Here is a 24,832-nt window from a genome sequence, read left to right as displayed (position 1 = left end):
TTCCGCCACCCTTTCGGGCAGTGAATTCCAGATCGCTGCACGAAAAAAATTCTTCTCATCTCCCCTCTGGTTCTTTTGTCGATTATGTTAAATCTGTGTCCTCTGGTTACTGACCCTCCCTCCAGTGGAAACAGTTTCTCCTTATTTACTCTATCAAAACCCCTCATGATTTTGAACAACTCTACTAAATCTTCCCTTGACCTTCCCTGCTCTAAGGAAAGAGCCAGACCTTTCAGGAGCGAGATTAGAAAACATTTCTACACACAAAGGGTGGTAGAAGTTTTGAACTCTCTTCCGCAAACGGCAATTGATACTAGCTCAATTGCTAAATTTAAATGTGAGATAGATAGCTTTTTGGCAACCAAAGGTATTAAGGGATATGGGCCAAAGGCAGGTATATGGAGTTAGATCACAGATCAGCCATGATCTTATCAAATGGCGGAGCAGGCACGAGGGGCTAAATGGCCTACTCCTGTTCCTATGTTCTTAAGGAGAACAATCCCAATGTTTCTAGTCTCTCCACTTTCCCTTATTACTGACTACCAGGGGGTAATTTTAACTTTTGGCGTTGGTGTAAATGGGGCAATATCGGATCGGCTGCCTGTTATACACCTCTCCCGGTTTTTCTTTCCATTGACTTTAATGTACCCTCCTTACTTCTGGTAGGAATGTATTTAAACTCTACCTCATCTATCTCTTATTTAAATCTCTCCCATTGTAGGTCCACTGTTTGAATCTGCTATTTTTTTCAATCAATTAATCCCCTTTCATCCCACTGAAATGAGATAATTTCCAATCCATTCTTGGATTCTTCCTTTTATTTTTGATGTGAACCTGATTAGGTAATGGAATACTTGAATTATTGCCACAAAACTGTTGACCAGACAGCAATATTTTAATGCTGCTGTTAGCTTTTCAATGGACCTGAGTGTGTCCTGCAATGCTTATCATTTTTTTTTTTGGAGAATGACACATTTCTGGAATCAGTGCACAATCACTTCACGCTGCATAAGTCGTGTATTTTCCACTTATTTGAGCAGAACACCGATGACGTTGTTTCCTGAGGGCTGTCTAGTAGTAGATCACGGAAGAATACAATACACTGGCCACTCCTAATGTGAAACTGCTAATAAGTGGCTAAATTAATGGTTTTAGACACTGCAGAAAATATTTTATGCATAAACTAACGTAGGTTGGGAATGTAGGACTAATTGAAAATTAGTCAGAAGATTTCTGGCAAATCTTATTTCCTCCCTGAATAGATGAAGTTTGTTCTCACCTGGAAAATGACCATGTTGTTTTGCTCCATTTCAGACTTTGTGGACGTATCTTCTGCTATTACTGCAGTAATAATTTTGTGACGACAAAACACAGTGGTAAGAGAGAGCGCTGCTGCAGAGCCTGCTACACAGAACATAGTGCTGTGGTTCAACGTTTCAATGATCCTGGATCTTCCGGTACTACAAACAGCCCTGATGAATCTCCATCACACTCAGCTTCAGAAAGACCAACCAGCAGAAATACAGGTAATAATTACAGATATAATTAGGAAACAAATTATTCCTATAATACGGTACTAATTACAATACGGGTACTAATTACTAATACATTACAGATGTTAATTGCAATAGTTCAACAACTACTAATTGCTGATTAGTGGCAGGCAGTAATTAGTGGGGTACCGCAGGGATCAGTGCTTGGGCCCCAAATATTCACAATATATATCAATGATTTGGATGAGGGAAACAAATGTAATATTTCCAAGTTTGCTGACGACACAAAACTAGGTGGGATTGTGAGTTGTGAGGAGGATGCAAAGAGGCTTCAAGACGATTTAGACAAGTTGAGTGAATGGGCAAATACATATGACAGATGCAGTATAATGTGGATAAATGTGGAGTGAAGGAAAAACAGAAAGTCAGAGTATTATTTAAATGGCGATAGATTGGGGAATGTTGATGTACAAAGGGACCTGGGTGGCCTTGTACACCAGTCACTGAAAGCAAACATGCAGGTGCAGCAAGCAGTTAGGAGGGCAAATGGTATGTTGGCCTTCATTGCAAGAGGATTTGAGTACAGGAGCAAGGATGTCTTACTGCAATTATACAGGGCCTTGGTGAGACCACACCTGGAGTATTGTGTGCAGTTTTGGTCTCCTTACCTAAGAAAGGATGGGCGCTAAATTGGGCCGTGTAGCGCCCGTTGTTTTGGCTCTAAATAGCCTCTCCGACATCCAAGATGGCGTCTTGCTTGCGCACGCACATTACCAGCGTGACGTGCACGGGACGCCATCTTGGTATAGGAATTAGCGCAGGCGCAGATAACGTACCCTGGAATCGTAAAGTAGGGAGAAAATGGCTTCAGTCAGTGTGCAACGCTGATTTAAAATGATAGACACCATTTTGGGACTTAACGCTCAACTCAACGCACAGTCTTAACCCCGACCATCTGAACGTGTCTTAGAGTGCCTGGAGGACCCCCCACCAGCGCTATTTAAAGGGACCATGCAGGATTTACAGGTTAGTGGCTGGATTATTGCCTCTGGCTACCAAGATGTTTGTAACTGTTTTTGGAGGTTTCCCATACTTCAATACTAGGACGCGGGGACATAGCCTAACATTTAGAGCCAGGATGTGCAGGACTGAAGTTCGGAAATGCTTCTACACACAAAGGGTGGGAGACGTTTGGAACACTCTTCTACAGACGGCAGTTGATGCTAGCTCACTTGTGAATGTTAAATCTGAGATTGATAGATTTCTATGAACCAATGGTATTAAGGGATATGGGGCTAAGTCGGATATATGGAGTTAGGTCACAGGTCCACCATGATCTCACTGAATGGTGGAACAGGCTCGAGGGGCTAAATGTCACAGCCACTTGCTGCCTCTTGATATGGGCCATATATCTAGAGGACTAGAGTACAAGGGGGCAGAAGTTATGCTGCAGCTATACAAAACCCTGGTTAGACCGCACCTGGAGTACTGTGAGCAATTCTGGGCACCGCACCTTCGGAAGGACATATTGGCCTTGGAGGGAGTGCAGCGTAGGTTTACTAGAATGATACCCGGACTTCAAGGGTTAAGTTACGAGGAGAGATTACACAAATTGGGGTTGTATTCTCTGGAGTTTCGAAGGTTAAAGGATGATCTGATCGAAGTTTATAAGATATTAAGGGGAACGGATAGGGTGGATAGAGAGAAACTATTTCCGCTGGTTGGGGATTCTAGGAGTAGGGGGCACAGTCTAAAAATTAGAGCCAGACCTTTCAGGAGCGAGATTAGAAAACATTTCTACACACAAAGGGTTGTAGAAGTTTGGAACTCTCTCCTGCAAACGGCAATTGATACTAGCTCAATTGCTAAATTTAAATCTGAGATAGATAGCTTTTTGGCAACCAAAGGCATTAAGGGATATGGACCAAAGGCAGGTATATGGAGTTAGATCACAGATCAGCCATGATCTTATCAAATGGTGGAGCAGACATGAGGGACTGAATGGCCTACTCCTGTTCTATGTTCCGATGTTTCTCCTGCAAGAAAGCGAGACGTGTGTCTGGGTGATGTGCCTTTTATGGTTGAATAACTGGTGCGTGTGGCCTGTGAGTTGTGGGTGGGTGGCTTGGAACAGTGGTAATGTGTGAGGGTGAGAGGAAGCATCTGATTGGAAGAGTTGAGTACTGATGGAAAGAGTTTGTTGGTATGTGGGTGATGGGGGTGTAGTGTGTGGTGCAGTTGGTAGGAGACGCCACTTGACAGTTGACCTCACTCACCTTGACCACTCGTGTCAAAGCATTGAACTTCTTCCTGCACTGCATCCATGTTCATGATGCTGTGGGCCTGGCATTGACTTCATCCCCCACTGCCTCCTGGATATATGTCTGGAGGGCCTCTTGCACCCCATCCCCCCCCCCCCACCACGGATATAGGATGCCCCTCCTTCTGTTCCCCTCTTGCACCAAGGTCTCTAGTGCATCATCAGAGAACCTTGGTGCATGCACTCTCACAGGCCTGGTACCAACTCAGATCGGCAGATTGGTGAGGTCTGGTGTGCAGATTGGAGGATGTGGGAATAAGTAGTGTGCAACCTTTATTCAATGTTTTAACATAACTCATCAGTGTGTAAACATAGGGATGGGACCTGCATCTGTGTTTTATGTATTTTCAGCAAGTAACAGATCCTGGCGAATGGGAAAGATACAAAGATCAACAAAGGGTCACAAAACAGATAGTAAGAGCTACAAAAAGAGAGTATGAAAAGAAACTCGCAAGGGATATCAAAACCAATACGAAGAACTTTTATAGTTATATTAGTAAAAAGAGGGTGGTCAGGAGCAGTGTTGGCCCCTTAAAAACTGAAAGTGGGGATATTGTCATTGACAATGGGGAAATGGCGGACATGTTGAACAATTACTTTGCGTCAGTATTTACAGTAGAAAAAGAGGATAGCATGCCAGAAATCCCAAGAAAACTAATATTGAATCGGGGACAGGGACTCGATAAAATTAACATAAGTAAAGCAACAGTAATGAAGAAAATAATAGCACTAAAGAGTGACAAATCCCCAGGGCCAGATGGTTTCCATCCCAGGGTTTTAAAGGAAGTAGGTGAGCACATTGCGGATGCCCTAACTATAATCTTTTGAAGTTCTCTAGATTCAGGAACTGTCCCTCTAGATTGGAAAATTGCACATGTCACTCCGCTTTTTAAGAAAGGAGAGAGAAGGAAACCAGGGAATTATCGACCAGTTAGCCTAACATCTGTTGTGGGGAAAATGCTGGAGTCTATAATTAAGGATAGGGTGACTGAGCACCTCAAGAATTTTCAGTTCATCATGGATTTGTGAAAGGTAGGTCGTGCCTGACAAACCTGATTGAATTTTTTGAAGAGGTGACTAAAGTAGTGGACAGGGGAATGTCAATGGATGTTATTTATATGGACTTCCAGAAGGCATTTGATAAGGTCCCGCATAAGAGACTGTTAGCTAAGATAGAAGCCCATGGAATCGAGGGAAAAGTGCGGACTTGGTTAGAAAGTTGGCTGAGCGAAAGGTGACAGAGTAGGGATAATGGGTAGGTACTCACATTGGCAGGATGTGACTAGTGGAGTCCCGCAGGGATCTGTCTTGGGGCCTCAATTATTCACTATATTTATTAACGACTTAGATGAAGGCATAGAAAGTCTCATATCTAAGTTTGTCGATGACACAAAGATTGGTGGCATTGTAAGCAGTGTAGACGAAAACATAAAATTACAAAGCGATATTGATAGATTAGGTGAATGGGCAAAACTGTGGCAAATGGAATTCAATGTAGACAAATGTGAGGTCATCCACTTTGGATCAAAAAAGGATAGAACAGGGTACTTTCTAAATGGTAAAAAGTTAAAAACTGTGGATGTCCAAAGGGACTTAGGGGTTCAGGTACATCAATCATTGAAGTGTCATGAACAGGTGCAGAAAATAATCAAGAAGGCTAATGGAATGCTGGCCTTTATATCTGGAGGACTAGAGTACAAGGGGGCAGAAGTTATGCTGCAGCTATACAAAACCCTGGTTAGACCGCACCTGGAGTACTGTGAGCAGTTCTGGGCACCGCACCTTCGGAAGGACATATTGGCCTTGGAGGGAGTGCAGCGTAGGTTTACTAGAATGATACCCGGACTTCAAGGGTTAAGTTACGAGGAGAGATTGCACAAATTGGGGTTGTATTCTCTGGAGCCTCGAAGGTTAAGGGGTGATCTGATCGAAGTTTATAAGATATTAAGGGGAACAGATAGGGTGGATAGAGAGAAACTATTTCCGCTGGTTGGGGATTTTAGGAGTAGGGGGCACAGTCTAAAAATTAGAGCCAGACCTTTCAGGAGCGAGATTAGAAAACATTTCTACACACAAAGGGTGGTAGAAGTTTGGAACTCTCTTCTGCAAACGGCAATTGATACTAGCTCAATTGCTAAATTTAAATGTGAGATGGATAGCTTTTTGGCAACCAAAGGCATTAAGGGATATGGGCCAAAGGCAGGTATATGGAGTTAGATCACAGATCAGCCATGATCTTATCAAATGGCAGAGCAGGCACGAGTGGCTGAATGGCCTCCTCCTGTTCCTATGTTCCTATGTTAACAGGTACCAGCTACCTTTAAGAGATTTCTAAGGAACATCCCTCCTTTAAGGGATTAAGCACCCTCCGGTGGTGGAAAGTGCAAGTTACACTGATTCCACGTCCAAGGCATTGAATGGAATGCTGATAGCAGGTAAATCCTCTGTTGGGCTGAAACTTGCGTCCTGACTGCGCAGGGGCCATTGGGCGTGGGATAATAGCACATCACACTACCTGTGCCCAAAAACGGCGCTTATACAATTTTTCCCCCGATATACTCTCCATGGAGGGAGTGCAGCGAAGGTTCACCAGACTGATTCCTGGGATGGCAGGACTGTCGTATGAGGAGAGATTGGGTCGACTCGGCCTGTATTCACTCGAGTTTAGAAGAATGAGAGGCGATCTCATTGAAACATATAAAATTCTGACAGGGCTAGACAGACTGGATGCAGGGAGGATGTTTCCCCTGGCTGGGGGGTCTAGAACGAGGGGTCACAGTCTCAGGATATGGGGTAGGACATTTAGGACTGAGATGAGGAGAAATTTCTTCACTCAGAGGGTGGTGAACCTGTGGAATTCTCCACCACAGAAGGCTGTGGAGGCCAAGTCACTGAATATATTTAAGGAGGAACTAGATAGATTTCTAGACATAAAGGCATCAAGGGGTATGGGGAGAGAGCGGGAATATGGTATCGAGATAGAGGGTCAGCCATGATCATATTGAATGGTGGAGCAGGCTCGAAGGGCCGAACGGCCTACTCCTGCTCCTATTTTCTATGTTTCTATGTCCTTGCCGTCTGCTCAGAAGAGCAAGCTAAAAACGCATGGGGAAATCTGAGCAGTGACAGAGCGGGGGAATGTTCCGGAGAGAACAGCGGGGAAATCTGAGCAGTGACAGAGCGGGGGAATGTTCCGGAGAGAACAGCGGGGGGGAGTCTGAGCGGTGAGTGGAGCACCGGGGGAATGTTCCGGAGAGAACAGCGGGGAAATCTGAGCAGTGACAGAGCGGGGGAATGTTCCGGAGAGAACAGCGGGGGGGAGTCTGAGCGGTGAGTGGAGCACCGGGGGAATGTTCCGGAGAGAACAGCGGGGGGGTCTGAGCGGTGAGTGGAGCACCGGGGGAATGTTCCGGAGAGAACAGCGGGGGGGTCTGAGCGGTGAGTGGAGCACCGGGGGAATGTTCCGGAGAGAACAGCGGGGGGGAGTCTGAGCGGTGAGTGGAGCACCGGGAGAATGTTCCGGAGAGAACAGCGGGGGGAGTCTGAGCGGTGAGTGGAGCACCGGGGGAATGTTCCGGAGAGAACAGCGGGGGGGAGTCTGAGCGGTGAGTGGAGCACCGGGGGAATGTTCCGGAGAGAACAGCGGGGGGGTCTGAGCGGTGAGTGGAGCACCGGGGGAATGTTCCGGAGAGAACAGCGGGGGGAGTCTGAGCGGTGAGTGGAGCACCGGGGGAATGTTCCGGAGAGAACAGCGGGGGGGTCTGAGCGGTGAGTGGAGCACCGGGGGAATGTTCCGGAGAGAACAGCGGGGGGGAGTCTGAGCGGTGAGTGGAGCACCGGGGGAATGTTCCGGAGAGAACAGCGGGGGGAGTCTGAGCGGTGAGTGGAGCACCGGGGGAATGTTCCGGAGAGAACAGCGGGGGGGAGTCTGAGCGGTGAGTGGAGCACCGGGGGAATGTTCCGGAGAGAACAGCGGGGGGAGTCTGAGCGGTGAGTGGAGCACCGGGGGAATGTTCCGGAGAGAACAGCGGGGGGGAGTCTGAGCGGTGAGTGGAGCACCGGGGGAATGTTCCGGAGAGAACAGCGGGGGGAGTCTGAGCGGTGAGTGGAGCACCGGGGGAATGTTCCGGAGAGAACAGCGGGGGGGTCTGAGCGGTGAGTGGAGCACCGGGGGAATGTTCCGGAGAGAACAGCGGGGGGAGTCTGAGCGGTGAGTGGAGCACCGGGGGAATGTTCCGGAGAGAACAGCGGGGGGAGTCTGAGCGGTGAGTGGAGCACCGGGGGAATGTTCCGGAGAGAACAGCGGGGGGAGTCTGAGCGGTGAGTGGAGCACCGGGGGAATGTTCCGGAGAGAACAGCGGGGGGGTCTGAGCGGTGAGTGGAGCACCGGGGGAATGTTCCGGAGAGAACAGCGGGGGGGTCTGAGCGGTGAGTGGAGCACCGGGGGAATGTTCCGGAGAGAACAGCGGGGGGAGTCTGAGCGGTGAGTGGAGCACCGGGGGAATGTTCCGGAGAGAACAGCGGGGGGGTCTGAGCGGTGAGTGGAGCACCGGGGGAATGTTCCGGAGAGAACAGCGGGGCGAGTCTGAGCGGTGAGTGGAGCACCGGGGGAATGTTCCGGAGAGAACAGTGGGGGGGTCTGAGCGGTGAGTGGAGCACCGGGGGAATGTTCCGGAGAGAACAGCGGGGGGAGTCTGAGCGGTGAGTGGAGCACCGGGGGAATGTTCCGGAGAGAACAGCGGGGGGGTCTGAGCGGTGAGTGGAGCACCGGGGGAATGTTCCGGAGAGAACAGCGGGGGGGTCTGAGCGGTGAGTGGAGCACCGGGGGAATGTTCCGGAGAGAACAGCGGGGGGAGTCTGAGCGGTGAGTGGAGCACCGGGGGAATGTTCCGGAGAGAACAGCGGGGCGAGTCTGAGCGGTGAGTGGAGCACCGGGGGAATGTTCCGGAGAGAACAGCGGGGGGAGTCTGAGCGGTGAGTGGAGCACCGGGGGAATGTTCCGGAGAGAACAGCGGGGGGAGTCTGAGCGGTGAGTGGAGCACCGGGGGAATGTTCCGGAGAGAACAGCGGGGGGAGTCTGAGCGGTGAGTGGAGCACCGGGGGAATGTTCCGGAGAGAACAGCGGGGGGGAGTCTGAGCGGTGAGTGGAGCACCGGGGGAATGTTCCGGAGAGAACAGCGGGGGGGTCTGAGCGGTGAGTGGAGCACCGGGGGAATGTTCCGGAGAGAACAGCGGGGGGGTCTGAGCGGTGAGTGGAGCACCGGGGGAATGTTCCGGAGAGAACAGCGGGGGGAGTCTGAGCGGTGAGTGGAGCACCGGGGGAATGTTCCGGAGAGAACAGCGGGGGGGAGTCTGAGCGGTGAGTGGAGCACCGGGGGAATGTTCCGGAGAGAACAGCGGGGGGGGGGGTTCTGAGCGGTGAGTGGAGCACCGGGGGAATGTTCCGGAGAGAACAGCGGGGGGGTCTGAGCGGTGAGTGGAGCACCGGGGGAATGTTCCGGAGAGAACAGCGGGGGGGTCTGAGCGGTGAGTGGAGCACCGGGGGAATGTTCCGGAGAGAACAGCGGGGGGGTCTGAGCGGTGAGTGGAGCACCGGGGGAATGTTCCGGAGAGAACAGCGGGGCGAGTCTGAGCGGTGAGTGGAGCACCGGGGGAATGTTCCGGAGAGAACAGCGGGGGGGTCTGAGCGGTGAGTGGAGCACCGGGGGAATGTTCCGGAGAGAACAGCGGGGGGGTCTGAGCGGTGAGTGGAGCACCGGGGGAATGTTCCGGAGAGAACAGCGGGGGGGTCTGAGCAGTGAGTGGAGCACCGGGGGAATGTTCCGGAGAGAACAGCGGGGGGAGTCTGAGCGGTGAGTGGAGCACCGGGGGAATGTTCCGGAGAGAACAGCGGGGGGAGTCTGAGCGGTGAGTGGAGCACCGGGGGAATGTTCCGGAGAGAACAGCGGGGGAGTCTGAGCGGTGAGTGGAGCACCGGGGGAATGTTCCGGAGAGAACAGCGGGGGGGGGGTTCTGAGCGGTGAGTGGAGCACCGGGGGAATGTTCCGGAGAGAACAGCGGGGGGGTCTGAGCGGTGAGTGGAGCACCGGGGGAATGTTCCGGAGAGAACAGCGGGGGGAGTCTGAGCGGTGAGTGGAGCACCGGGGGAATGTTCCGGAGAGAACAGCGGGGGGGTCTGAGCGGTGAGTGGAGCACCGGGGGAATGTTCCGGAGAGAACAGCGGGGGGGTCTGAGCGGTGAGTGGAGCACCGGGGGAATGTTCCGGAGAGAACAGCGGGGGGGTCTGAGCGGTGAGTGGAGCACCGGGGGAATGTTCCGGAGAGAACAGCGGGGGGGAGTCTGAGCGGTGAGTGGAGCACCGGGGGAATGTTCCGGAGAGAACAGCGGGGGGGTCTGAGCGGTGAGTGGAGCACCGGGGGAATGTTCCGGAGAGAACAGCGGGGGGAGTCTGAGCGGTGAGTGGAGCACCGGGGGAATGTTCCGGAGAGAACAGCGGGGGGGTCTGAGCGGTGAGTGGAGCACCGGGGGAATGTTCCGGAGAGAACAGCGGGGGGGTCTGAGCGGTGAGTGGAGCACCGGGGGAATGTTCCGGAGAGAACAGCGGGGGGGTCTGAGCGGTGAGTGGAGCACCGGGGGAATGTTCCGGAGAGAACAGCGGGGGGGTCTGAGCGGTGAGTGGAGCACCGGGGGAATGTTCCGGAGAGAACAGCGGGGGGAGTCTGAGCGGTGAGTGGAGCACCGGGGGAATGTTCCGGAGAGAACAGCGGGGGGGTCTGAGCGGTGAGTGGAGCACCGGGGGAATGTTCCGGAGAGAACAGCGGGGGGGTCTGAGCGGTGAGTGGAGCACCGGGGGAATGTTCCGGAGAGAACAGCGGGGGGGTCTGAGCGGTGAGTGGAGCACCGGGGGAATGTTCCGGAGAGAACAGCGGGGGGGTCTGAGCGGTGGTAGCACTGAAACTAATTAAGCGAAGAATTTGAAAAATAATTTCACAGCTAATGCAGAGGAAGAAATAAAAGCTGCTTTTGACCACTCATGCTTTGATATTTAACTGTACAGCAGATTAAAGGGCTACTAAACTTAAAATAAAGGGCAAAATCCTAACTCAGCTTTAAATAAGTAAATTGATGTAATCGGCTAAATATACTGAACTGAGTAATAGAAGTAACTGATAGGAATCAATTTAAATCCATCTGATATTCATATTTTAGTATTGAAGGCAAATCAGCTCAAGAGATAAATAAATAACTGCTGTACAATAAATAAATAATAGAGTCGATGAGCAGAATAGAAAGATTGATAGTTATAGGGGATTCACTAATTAGGAGGATGGAGGGTATTCTCTGCAGTTGTGATCGAGAATCCGAAGGGTGTGTTCCTGGGGTAAGGGTTATTTCGAAGCGGCTGGAGAGGAACTTGGAAAGGGAGGGAGAAGAACAAGTTGTCGTGGCCCATGTCGGAGCCAAGGGCGGAGGAAGTTACAGGGAGGAGGTCCTGCTGTGGGAGTATCAGGAGCTCGGCGCTAAATTAAAAAGCAGGACCTCGAGGGTGGTAATCTCCAGACTACTATCTGAGCAACATGCTAATTGGCAAACAGATCAGGAAAGTGAATGTGTGGCTTAAAGACTGGTGTGGGAAAGAATTGTTCTATCTTATTGGACACAGGAACAGTAATGGGACAAGGAGCTGTACATTATTAGCTACATCATTAAATAAATTTAAAACAGAAATCAACAGTTTCCTAGAAGTAAAGGGAATTAGGGGTTACGGGGAGCGGGCAGGAAATTGGACATGAATTTAGATTTGAGGTTAGGATCAGATCAGCCATGATCTTATTGAATGGCGGAGCAGGCTCGAGGGGCCGATTGGCCTCCTCCTGCTCCTATTTCTTATGTTCTTATGTACTGTGGGGACGGGCTGGGACCAGAATCCTAGAGGAAAGGATAAATAGGGCTGTCGAAAGGACTTTAAACCAGTAACGAGGGGCGGGTTTGGGTTGAAATAATAGTGACCTAAAGATAAAAATAAGAAAGTACTAAAGCAAAGATCACAGAAAAGTGATAAAGATAACATAAATACTGCGGGAACAGAAGAGGCTACAGACAGTAATGATAAATGTCTGTTAAAAATCAAGCAGCACTGATGGGGGGGGAGAAAAAGAAAGTATTGAATTGCCTGTATAGCAATGTACAGAGCATCAGCATCAAAAAATATGAAAAAAACACACACATTTAAAGAAGTTACATTAGAAGATTATTAGCAAAAATGAAAGTGCACGGAATTGGAGGTAACCTTGTAACATGAGAGGTAGGAGACAGAAAATAGAGGAAGAGGGAACGTTGTCCGATTGGGGGGATGTGAGGAGCAATGTTCCCCAGGGATCTGTGCTGGGACCCCAGTTTTCACCATATATATCAATGACTGGGATGAACATATAGAGAGTTGTATCTTCAACTTTGCAGATGAAACTAAGTTAGGAGGCACAGTAAGTTGTGCAGATGGCAGCAAGGAGTTACAAAGGGACAGAGACGGATTAAGTGAGCGGGCAAAACTGTAGCAGATGGAGTTCATTGTGGGGATGTCACTTTGGATCCAAGATCCAAGAAAGACTAATCAGAATATTTTCTTAATGGTGAGAAACTAGGAACCGTGGAGGAGCGCAGGGATCTGGATGCCCATGTACACAAATCATTAAAAGCTAGTAGACAGGTACAAAATCTAATCAACAAGGCTAATGGAATGTTGGCCTTTATTGCAAGGTGGCTGGAATACAAATGGAAGGAAATTACGCTTCAGTTGTACAGAGCCTTGGTCAGACCCCAATTTTGTGCACCGCACCTCAGGAAAGATATATTGGCCTTGGAGGGGGTACATTGCAGATTCACCAGAATGATACCAGGGCTGAAAGGGTTAAATTTTGAGGGTTGCATAAACTTGGCTTGTATTCCCTTGAGTTTTGATAATTGAGGGGACATGTAATTGAGGCGTTTAAAATGACAAAGGGATTTAATAGGGTAGATACAGAGAAACTATTTTCTCTGGTGAGGAATCTAGTACAAGGGGGCCTGCTGTGAAAATCCGAGTCAGGCCATTTGGGAGTGAAACCAGTCAGCATCTTTTTAACACAGAGTATAGTGGAGATCTGGCACTCTCCCTCCCAAAAGGTCATGGATACTGGGTTAATTGAAAATTTTAAGATAGATTAATAGATTTTTGTTAGGTAAGGGTACTAAGGGAGATGGTGCAAAGCTGGGTAAATGAAGTTGATGTATTAGATCAACCATGACCTAATTGAATGGCAGAACAGGCTCGAGGGGCTGAAAGGCCTTCTCCTGTTCCATTGTTCCTAATAGGATACGGTGGGATCCGCGCAGGCCGATTTTAACTGCCCCCCCCCCCGACCCGGTTTCCGCTGAGTAAATAATGAAGCAATTACGCTGAGATAGCAGCGGTCAGTAGTGTCAAATGTCCATGGCCACACCGTATGGCTTCATTCCAAGCGTCAGTGAGTTCCACTAGATCGTTACTGATCTGATGTTACGAGGTTAACTGAGGACAACCCCGTGGCCCCCTCCTGACCTCAATTCCGATCCTCATTGCCTGGTTTATGGGAATTTTGTCTCCGAGACAGGCAATGTGACCTAAGAGTGTCCAGCGACGATGATCAATAATAACTTCATTGCGATCAAACTGCTTCCATTCTCTTGATGTCTTGCTGAAGCAGCGTCCATGTTTCAGAGCCAATCAAAAGTATTGGAAGGATGCAGGTCTGATAGAGCTGAGCTTTCATTGGGATTTTCACCACCTTTTGACTCCAGACCCCGTCCAGGTCCTTCATTGCTGAAGCAGCTAAGCTGATTCTCCTCAGTGTGCCTGGCTCGATATGTCCATCTGATGGCAGTTTATTCCCTCGGTAGATAAAGTCGGCCGTTGCTTCCAAATCTTGTCCATGAACTTGAATGTTTTGTATCTCAGCGTTTCCGCTGGCGGGTAGAATCAAAATCGCCCCTTAAGTGTTTGGAATAAATTACATAAAATTTTTCTTCGGGTGGTTAGTTAAGTGGGGCAAAGTGCAAGATAGTCTTTGAAAGGAATGGGTTTGATGGGCTGATTTTAGTTTTCCTTGCCTCGTATTTTTTTATGTTCTTAACACTCTGTGACTTAAAACAAATAATGTCACTGGAGAAAAGGTACTGGACAAACTAATGGGACTAAAAGCTGACAAATCCCCTGGACCTGATGGCCCACATCCGAAGGTTCTAAAAGAGGTGGCTGCAGAGATAGTGGATGCATTGGTTGTGATCTTCCAAAATTCCCTAGATTCTGCAACGGTCCCAGTGGACTGGAAGGTGGCAAATGTAACCCCGCTATTCAAGAAAGGAGGGAGAGAGAAAACAGGGAACTACAGGCCAGTTAGCCTGACATCAGCCAATCGGGAAAATGCTGGAATCGATTACTAAGGAAGTGATAACAGAGTGCACTTAGAAAATCATAATATGATTAGGCAGAGTCAACATGATTTTATGAAAAGGAATCGTGTTTGACAAATTTATTTGAGTTTTTTGAGCGTGTAACTTAACAGGGTAGATAAAGTGGAGGTAGTATATTTGGATTTTCAAAGGGCATTCGATAAGGTGCCACAAAAAAGGTTGTTACACAAGATAAGGGCTCTTGGGGCTGGGGGTAACATATTAGCATGGATAGAGGATTGGTTAAAGGACAGAAAATAGAGAGTAGGGTCATTCTCAGGTTGGCAGGCTGTAACTAGTGGGGTGCCGCAAGGATTGGTGCTTGGGCCTCAGCTATTTACAGTCTGTATTAATGACTTAGATGAAGGGACCGAGTATAATGTATCCAAGCTTGCTGACGATACAAAGCTAGATTGGAAAGTAAGCTGTGAGGAGAACACAAAGGGCCCGATGTTAGCAGGGCTGCTGGTTTCCGGCGGGTGGGCTATTGGGCGCGTGGGTAACGCGCCCGGTGAAATTAGTGGGTTTCCCGCCCGATCGTAGCAGGCAACCCACTAATTGGATGCACTTACCTGCTCCTCCGGGTTCCCCGCTGCTGATCTGCGCGTCGGGCGGGCTGCGCATGCGCAGTACAATCTGTCAGCTGGAGGCACTCTATTTAAAGGGGCAGTCCTCCACTGACAGATGCTGCAACCAACAGCAAAGATGACTGCATGGAGCAGCCCAGGGGGAAGGCTGCTCCCAGTTTAATGATGCCTCACCCCAGGTAGCAATACCTGGGGTGAGGAGGAGGGGGAGGACAGAGATCTCCCACCCGGCGGGCGGGAGGAAGCGGCCTGCCTCTGCCACCAGGAAGGCCTGGCTCGAGGTGGCAGAGGGGGTCACCTGCGCCACCAACATATCGCCCACCTGCACACAGTGCTGGAGGCGCTCCAATGACCTAAGTAGGTCAACCAAAGTGAGTACACTTACTCATTCCCCTCCCCTCCGTCTGCCACATCACCGCCCCCACCCCACATCTCCTTCCGCACTGCCAACACTACTCTGTCACATCACCCCTCACACCCACTCAAAGCTCATCCTCATCTTACCTGCACCTACTCACCTCGCCAGTACTCACCCCGCCACTACCACTCAACCCAATCCTCATACAATCTCATGGCTCTATCCCATACTCACCCTCTCATGCATCTCTTTCACAGTCAGCCTCACTCAACCTGTGCTGCAGCCACAGGGCATGCATCACATATGTGCAGTAGGCAGCGTAAGGCAAACGTGTCGTGAGCATGAAGGGGATGCACAAGGGTGTTTGAGGGTTTGTCATGGGTGTTACTTATATCGAATTTCAGAACAACTCACATCACACATTATATTGGCACCACTACTGCCATGTCTTCGCGAATCCTGTCTGGTTTGTGCAATAATGCCCGTTCCTGGGTATCACCATGAGGACCCACCACTGATGCCACCCATTGTGTCACTGCAGAGTGGGTGTAGGTGTATTTGCAGGGCTCTTCTGCGCAGACGACTGAGAGACATCGGCGATGTCCCCGGTTGCACCCTGGAAGGATACTGAGGAGAAGTTGTTGAGGGCAGTGGTGACTTTGACAGCGACAGTTAGGAAGATGGTGCTCGGGCCAGCCAGGAGCAGCTCAGCATGAAAGAGGCTGCAGATGTCCACGACTACATGTCGAGTGACTCTGAGCCTCCGTGTGCACTGCTGCTCAGAGAGGTCCAGGAGGCTGAGCCTCGGTCTGTGGACCCTGTGGCGAGGGTAGTGCCCTCTGCGACGCATCTCTCTCTCTGCGGTAGCCCTCCCTCCTGCTGCACAGGTGGATGTGTCACAGCACTCTGTTGTGGAGCTCCACGTGTCAGAGGTGGACGGCGTGGCCGGCGAGGCTGGTGAGGCTGTTCGCCCTCCGAGGAGGTCATGACTGCAGCTACGGCGGCCCCCATCCGCAAGATGTACATCTGAGGGGGTCCGCAAGGTAGGTCCATGTCTCTGGACCCCGGGGTAAGTGTGCAGGTTGGTGACTTTGACTGTCAGGAGGAGGGTGGTGGAGGCCACACTTTGTCCCAAGTGACAGAGTGGCCTCCTGCAATGGGTGAGGGTCTCCCCCCTCCCCCCACCTGTCAAATGGACCTTTGCAGCTGCCACAGGCTGATGGCTGCAACACGTCCATTCGAGCTGGGAGTATTTCCCCCAGTGTGGGAAACAGTCCCATGTTGGTCAAAAATCCCACATAGTCCCTTAATCAGGTCAGTTAATGACCTGAAATAGCTAAATAAATACTTTCAAGTGGCATCCCGCTGGCTTTAATTGCCTGCGGGATTCCCACCAGTGGGGGCTGCGCGCGCACGCCGGCGCGTGCGTGGGGAACCCGGAAGTGGGCGGGTTCGAAACGGGATCCGGTCCCGCGCTGGGATTCCCCGATTTTCGGCGCCCCCCCCCCCCTGCCGAGAACGCACCCGATAGCGGGTGGTAAAATCGAGCCCAAAGTGTCTGCAAAGGGATATAGACAGGTTAAGTGAGTGGGCAAGAAGGTGGCAGATGGAGTATAATGTGGGGAAATGTGAGGTTATTCACTTTGGTAGGAAGAATAGAAAAACAGAATATTTTTTAAATGGTGAGAAACTATTAAATATTGGTGTTGAGAGAGATCTGGGTGTCCTCGTACAAGAAACACAGAAAGTCAGTATGCAGGTACAGCAAGCAATTAGGAAAGCTAATAGTATGTTGGCCTTTATTGCAACGGGGTTGGAGTACAAGAGTAAGGAAGTCTTACTACAATTGTACAGAGCTTTAGTGAGACCTCACCTGGAGTACTGTGTACAGTTATGGTCTCCTTACCTAAAGAAGGATATACTTGCCTTGGAGGCGGTGCAACGAAGGTTCACTAGATTAATTCCTGGGATGACAGGGTTGGCCTATGAGGAGAGGTTGAGTAGAATGGACCGATATTCTCTGGGGTTTAGAAGAATGAGAGGTGACCTCATTGAAACATATAAGATTATGAGAGGGCTTGACAGGGTAGATGTTGAGAGATTGTTTCCCCTGGCTAGAGAGTTTAGAACTAGGGGGCATCGTCTCAGGATAGGGGGTCGGCCATTTAAAACTGAGATGAGGAGGAATTTCTTCACGCAGGGGGTTGTGAATCTTTGGAATTCTCTACCCCAAGAGGGCTGTGGATGCTGAGTCATTGAATATATTCAAGACTGAGATCGATAGATTTTTGGACTCTCGGGAAATCAAGGGATATGGGGATCAGGCGGGAAAGTGGAGTTGAGGTCGAAGATCAGCGATGATCTGATTGAATGGCGGAGCAGGCTCGAGGGGCCTTACGGCCTACTCCTGCTCCTATTTCTTATGTTCTTATGTTCTTAAGCTGTGTTTTACCTGTTCCATTTGTAAATATATGGACAATTCCAATTTTGGCCCTTACAGAAAGTTTCACCAAACCAGACGATGCAGCTTTTGACATCATCACAGATGAAGAGCTGAATGAAATTGAAGAAAATGATTGCTCTTTGGAATTCAGAAACGAGTTTCTCTCTACCCAGTCAGAGTCAACCTTTCCATCCCTGTGAGTAAATGCTGTTTGAAAACTATTGCTTTCAGGTAAAACAACATCTTGTGACATAACGTTGCATGAATACTTATCAAAAACACCATAGAAGTAAGAAATGCGTTGTGTCATAGTGAGACCGATGCCCTGGACTATTACCCTAGTAGCCACATTAGGGACCTTGTACTGACATTTATTGCATTTGTTAGAACATACGGGTACAATTTTGTCTTTTAAAAAGCATTTGGACAGTTACATGGGTAAGATGGGTATAGAGGGATATGGGCCAAGTGCAGGCAATTGGGACTAGCTTAGTGGTATAAACTGGACGACATGGACATGTTGGGCCGAAGGGCCTGTTTCCATGTTGTAAACTTCTATGATTCTATAATATAAATTGCTTCAAAATAGCCATTGCAAAATTACAAACCTGTGGCAGCAAAATATAACCTTTGTGTGAAAAAAGAAAAGTAATGGAGCCTTGGATATAAGGTAAGCGTAAAATGTTAAACAGAAATAATGTATGTTTTGAATATAAAATAATTCCTTTGGAATGGGGCAGAAAATGCCAAACAGATATTATGCAACAGAACAAGAATTTTGTAACTGGCAAAATGCCAGTTGGTTACTTTTTATAGACTGAATTAAGTGGAAAGATTGGCAAAGACAGGAACTGGTCCGTGAAAAGGTATTTATTTGTTGTGTTTCCATATATACTGAACGTAATGCACTCTCACAGAGGATATGTAATGAGGAGCCATGTGAAGTAGTGAATGAGTTGTGGACAGCCCTACAAATCGTTTCTAGATTTCAGTCCCAGCGCAGTGCCATTGGGACTAGATTGATGAGAGCACAACGCTCACCCAAATAATGATTAGCTGACCTCACGCTAGTTTCCGGGGTCAAATCAGTTAAAGAATTATTTGAAACACCACATGAGGATAGCGCCTTGAGTAGACTGATAATCTAATTGGGGCATCGAGAACCTCCTGTGTGCAGGGTTGTAACTCAGATTTAAAGGGATGTGGCTACCTAAAGTGTCTGCATCTAGAGACAAACATTCTTTTATCCTTTGTAAAATGGCAAAAATGAGGTGAGGTGCAGACATGAAATGGAGCTGGGGGCATGTGGTGGAGCAGCAAACTATCTGACCCCCTTTGTTGATAGCCGCATGAGGTGGGTGCAAGGAGGGTTGCCTTGGCTGGAACTTCAGGGGACCTTTCCCAGGAGGTGGTGGCCAGCTTATGTATTTACAAGTCTTGACCCAGCTGCTGCGTATTTTCAGGCATTTCCTGTTTTTATTTCAACGCTGCCTACACTACCTGCGGGAGAAGATGGCACATTTGAAAGGTGAGACTACCCAACAATAGCATGAATCAGGCAGGTGGCCCATGTTTGCATACAATAAACTGTTGCTTGTTAACTTTTCCCACGGTTACTATAGGAATGATAACAAAAAAAATGAATGTGAGAAAATAGGGAAAGAAGTTTAGAAAAGGATAAGGAAAGCAAAGATGGAGCATGAGGAAAGAATCTAAAAACATATTAAAAAGCCTTCTACAAATATATCAGTAAAGGAGAATTGTTAAGTGTGAGGTGGGGCCCCCGAGAGGACAGCATTGTGAGTAAATAGAGAATAACCAGAAATTGGCAAGGATACTTAACAAGTTCTTGGCTTCAGTGTTTACGATAAAGAAGGATATAAGGGGAGGAGATAACTCTTGAATTGGTTAAAATTGAGATGAAAGATATTATTAAAAAAAAGGAAAATGTTAGAGAAGATGGTTACCCTGACGGAAGACAAAGGGCCTGGTCCTGACGGGCTACATCCAAGGTTCTTGAGGGAACAGGGGAAAGAAATAACGGAGGCCCTAGAAATTATATTTCAAGGTTTTCTTGAGTGTGGATATGTGCCAGAGGACTGGGGATTAGCCAGTGTAATATTATTTTCAAAAAGAGAGACAGAACTAACCTGGGTAATTACAGGCCAGTTAGATCAACATTTGTGGTTGGGAATATTTTTGAATCTTTAATGATGAAGTTACTAAATATCCAGATGAAGAGAAAATAATTATAAGAAGCCACACAAATATCTGAAAGGAAGATCATGCTTGACCAACATTATGTAGTTCTTTGAGGAGGTGACAGCTATAAAGGATGGGGGAAATGTTGTGATGTATCATAGTATCACAGCACAGAAGGAGGCCGTTCAGTCCATTGTGCTTGTGCCAGCTCTTTGAAAGAGCTATCCAACTAGTCACATTCCCTGCAGTTGTCTTGTAATTTTTTTTCCCAACAAACATTTATCTAATTCCCTTTTGAAAGTTACTATTGAATCTGCTCCCATCACCCTTTCAGGCAGTGCATTCCAGATCGTGACAAGTCGCTGCGTAAAAAAATGTTTCTTCATGTCGCCTCTGACTCTTTTGTTGATTACCTGAAATCTGTGTCCTCTGATTACCGACTCTTCTGCCACTGGAAACAGTTTCTTCTTACTTGCGCTATCAAAACCATTCATGATCATGAATACCTCTATCAAATCTCCTCTTAACCTTCTCTGCTCTAAGGAGAACAACCCCAGCTTCTCCAATCTCTCCACATAACTGAAGTCCCATCCCTGGCACCATTCTAGTAAATCTCTTCTGTACCCTCTTCAAGGCTTTGACATCCTTCCTAAAGTGTGGTGCCCAGAATTGATAACAATGCTCCAGCTGGGGCCTAACCAGTGGTTAAAGGTTTACCACTAAAGGTTTAGCATAACTTCCTTGCTTTTGTACTCAATGCCTCTAAAAAATAAAGCCCAGGATCCCATATGCTTTTTTAACAGCCTTCTCAACTTGTCCTGCCACCTTCAAAGATTTGTGTACGTACACCCCCAGGTCTCTCTGTTCCTGCACCCCCTTTAAAATTGTACCATTTAGTTTATATTGCCATGGACTTTCAGAAAGCTTTTGACAAAATACCACAGAGGAGACGATTGGAGAAGGTTAAGGGGTATGGATTTAGGGAGACAGTATCAAGTTGGATTAAAAATTGGTTAGAAGGGAGGAAACTGAGAATAGGAATTAAGGGCAGTTTCTCAGAGTGGTTGGAAGTGGGTAGCGGTGACCCACAGGATTTTGTTCTGGAACTGCTTTTGTTTTTTGTGTACATCAGTGCTTTGGATATAGGGCTACAAGGAGTGGTGTTTAAATTTGCAGACGATACTAAAATAAAAGGCATAGTAAATAATTCAGAGGACCAAAGGAAGATACAAGTGGATATTGATAAGATGGTGGACTAGGCAGAAAAGATGGAATTCAGTGTCAGTAAGTTTGAGGTGGTACATTTTGATTATTAATATAAAAAATATATATTTTGAAAGGGGAAGGCTGGAAGAACACAGGGATTTGGGATTCAGGTTCTCAAGACCTTTAAAGCAGCACCTCAACTGGATTAAGCCTTAAAATAAGCTAATGGAACACTGGGTTTTATATCAATGGGCATAGAACATGATGGTTGAGATGAAATGGTGAATCTATATAAAACCTTAGTAAGACCACGGTTGGAGTACTTTGTGTTCCATTCAGTAGACAGGATGTTGAGGATACAGGGCAGATTCAATAAGATGCTGCCTGGTATGAGGAAAGACTTGAAAAATTGGGGCTATTTTCATAAGGACAGAGGAGATTACCAGGAGATTTGATAGAGGTGTTTAAAATGATGAAGGCTTGGGACAGAGTGTGGAAATGGACTGTTTCCAGTGGTTGAAGGATCTAGAACAAGGGGACATCAATATAAGAATAGTATCATAGTATCATCATATACTACAGCATAGAAGGAGGCCATTTGGCCTATCGTGCCTTTGCCAGTTCTTTGAAAGGGCTATCCAATTAGTCCCACTCCCCTGTTCTTTCCCCATAGCCCTGTCATTTTTTCCCCTTCAAGTATTCCCTTTTGAAAGTTATGATTGAATCTGCTTCCACCACCCTTTCAGGCAGTGTATTCCAGATCATAACTCATTGTGTAAAAACAATGTTTCTTCATGTTGTGTCTGGCCCTTTTGCTGATCACCTTAAATCTGTGTCCTCTGGTTACCGACTCTTCTGCCACTGGAAACAGTTTCTCCTTATTTACTCTATCAAAACCGTTCATGATTTTGAACACCTCTATCAAATCTCCCCTTAATCTTCTCTACTCTAAGGAGAACAACCCCAGCTTCCCCAGTCTCTCCACATAACTGAAGTCCCATCCCCTGGTACCATTCTAGTAAATCTCTTCCACATCCTCTTTAAGGCCTTGACATCCTTCCTAAAGTATGGTGCCCAGAATTGAACACAGTGCTCCAGCTGAGGCCCAACCAGTGTTTTATAAAGGTTCAGCATAACTTCCTTGCTTTTATACTTTTGTCTCTATTAATAAAGCCCAGGATCCCATATGTTTTTATAACAGCCTTCTCAACTTGTCCTGCCAGCTTCAACGGTTTGTGTACATATACTCCCAGGTCTCTCTGTTCCTGTACCCCCTTTAAAATTGTACCATTTAGTTTATATTGCCTCTCCTCATTCTGCCTACCAAAACAGATCACTTTGCACTTCTCTGTGTTAAATTTTATCTGCCATGTGTGTGCCCATTTCACCAGTCTGTCTATGTCCTCCTGAAGTCTGTTATTATCCTCCACATTTTTGACTACATTTCCGAATTTCATGTCATCTGCAAATTTGAAATTATGCCCTGTACACCCAAGTCCTGGTCATTAATATATATCAAAAGAGCAGTGGTCCTAATACCGACCCCTGGGGGACACCACTGTATACTTCCCTCCAGTCTGAAAAACAACTGTTCACCATTACTCTCTGCTTTCTGTCCCTTAGCCAATTTTGTATCCACGCTGCCACTGCCCTTTTAATCCCTTGGGCTTTAATTTTGCCAACAAGTCTATTATGTAATGCCTTTTGAAAGTCCATATACACCACATCAGCCACACTACCCTCATCGACCCTCTCAGTTATTTCATCAAAGAACTCAATCAAGTTTGTCAAACAAGATTTTCCTTTAACAAATCAATTCTGACTTTCATTTATTACCCCATACTTTTCCAAGTGCCAATTTATTTTGTCCCGGATTATTGTCTCTAAATGTTTCCCCACCACCGACGTTAGGCTGACTGGCCTGTAATTGCCGGGTTTATCCCTCTCTCCTTTTTTGAACAGGGCTGTAATATTTACAGTCCTCCAGCCCCCTGGCACCACTCCCATAACTAAGGAGGATTGGAAGATTGTCTGCAATTTCCACCCTTCCTTCCCTCAGTAACCTAGGATGCCTCCCATCTGGTTCAGGTGACTTTTCTAATTTGAGTATTACCAATCTTTTAAGTACCTCTTTATCCATTTTCATCCTATCCAATATCGCTACCACCTCCTCCTTTACTGCTACATTGACAGCATCCCCTTCTCTAGTGAAGACCGGTGCGAAGTATTCATTTAGTACCTCAGCCATGCCCTCTGCCTCCACAAGAAGATCTCCTTTTTAGATCCTAATCGGCCCCACCCTTTCACCACCTTTTTGCCGATTATGTTTATAAAAGATTTTTGGGTTCCCTTTTATGTTAGCTGCTAATCTAGTCTCATACTCCTTACTCTTATTTCCTTTTTTAGAATACTTTCTGTATTCAGCTTGCTTCTCTACTATATTATGAACCGTACATTTGTCATAAGCCTCCATTTTCTGTTTCACTTTAATCTCTATGGGCTCGATTTTCGCACCCCCGAGAGGGTGTGTTCGTGGCGGGGGGGGCCGTGAAAATCGGGGATTCCTGGGGCGGGTCCGGAGCCCGGCTCCAACCCGCCCACTTCCGGGTTCCCCACAGACGCGCTGAACATGCGCACGCAGCCCCCGCATGTGGGACTCCCGCCAGCAATTAAAGCTGGCAGGATGCCACTTAAGGTAATTATTTAGGTACTTCAGGTCGTTTACAGACCTGATTAGCATGATATTTTAGGAGGGGTGGAATTTTCCAAACAACTGAGACTGTTTCCTGTACTGGGAGAAACACTCCCAGTTGAAATGGACGTGTTGCAGCCATCAGCCTGTGGCAGCTGCAAAAGTCCATTTGACAGGTGGGGTGGGGCGGGGGGGGGGGGGAGACCCTCACTCATTGCAGGAGGCCACTCTGTCACTTTGGACAAAGTTTGGCCTCCACCACCCTCCTCCTAACAATAAAATTCACCAACTTGCACACTTACCCCGGTGTCCAGACACATTTACCTACCTTGCGGACCCCCTCAAATGTACATCTTCCGGATGGGGGCCGCCGTAGCTGCAGTCATGACCTCCTCGGAGGGCGAACAGCCTCACCAGCCTCTCCGGCCACGCTGTCCACCTCTGACATGTGGAGCTCCACAACACAATGCTGGAACACATCTACCTGCACAGCAGGAGGGAGGGCAACGGCAGAGAGAGATGCATCGCAGAAGGCACTACCCTCGCCACAGGGTCCACAGACCGAGGCTCAGCTTCCTGGACCTCTCTGAGCAGCAGTGCACATGGAGGCTCAGAGTCACTCGACATGTAGTCGTGGACATCTGCAGCCTCCTTCATGCCAAGCTGCTCCTGGCTGGCCCGAGCACCATCTTCTTATCTGTCGCTGTCAAAGTCACCACTGCTCTTAACAACTTCTCCTCAGTATCCTTCCAGGGTGCCACCGGGGACATCGCCGACGTCTCTCAGTCGTCTGCACAAAAGAGCCCTGCAAATACACCTACACCCCCTCTGCAGTGACACAATGGGTGGCATCAGTTGTGGGTCTTCATTGTGATCCTCAGGAAAGGGCATTATTGCACACACCAGACAAGATTCGCAAAGACATGGCAGTAGTGGTGACAGTACAATATGTGATGTGAGTTGATCAGAAATTAAATATAAGTAAAAACCATGACAAACCCTCAAACACCCTTGTGCATCCCCTTCATGCTCACGACACATTTGCCTTACGCTTCCTACTGCAC

At 48.0% G+C, this 24,832-nt stretch overlaps 2 protein-coding genes across 2 annotated transcripts in view; one reads left to right on the top strand and one right to left on the bottom strand.

Moving 5' to 3' along the window:
* The window catches only part of fyco1a (FYVE and coiled-coil domain autophagy adaptor 1a), a 314,197-nt gene that overhangs the window by 106,336 nt on the left and 183,029 nt on the right, over positions 1–24,832 (top strand). Inside the window, exons 12-13 of the mRNA XM_067995711.1 lie at positions 1,315–1,526; positions 17,726–17,864. Coding sequence (XP_067851812.1) covers positions 1,315–1,526; positions 17,726–17,864 — 351 coding nt within the window. The remainder of the gene's footprint in view (positions 1–1,314; positions 1,527–17,725; positions 17,865–24,832) is intronic.
* LOC137334924 (C-C chemokine receptor type 3-like) overlaps positions 1–24,832 on the bottom strand; it is a 195,570-nt gene that overhangs the window by 165,625 nt on the left and 5,113 nt on the right. The window lies entirely within an intron of this gene.

Source organism: Heptranchias perlo, chromosome 2 (genome assembly GCF_035084215.1).
Source record: "Heptranchias perlo isolate sHepPer1 chromosome 2, sHepPer1.hap1, whole genome shotgun sequence".
Classification (NCBI taxonomy): domain Eukaryota; kingdom Metazoa; phylum Chordata; class Chondrichthyes; order Hexanchiformes; family Hexanchidae; genus Heptranchias; species Heptranchias perlo.
The sequence above is the reverse complement of the archived record's forward strand: the minus strand, read 5'-3'. Positions and strand labels throughout refer to the sequence as shown.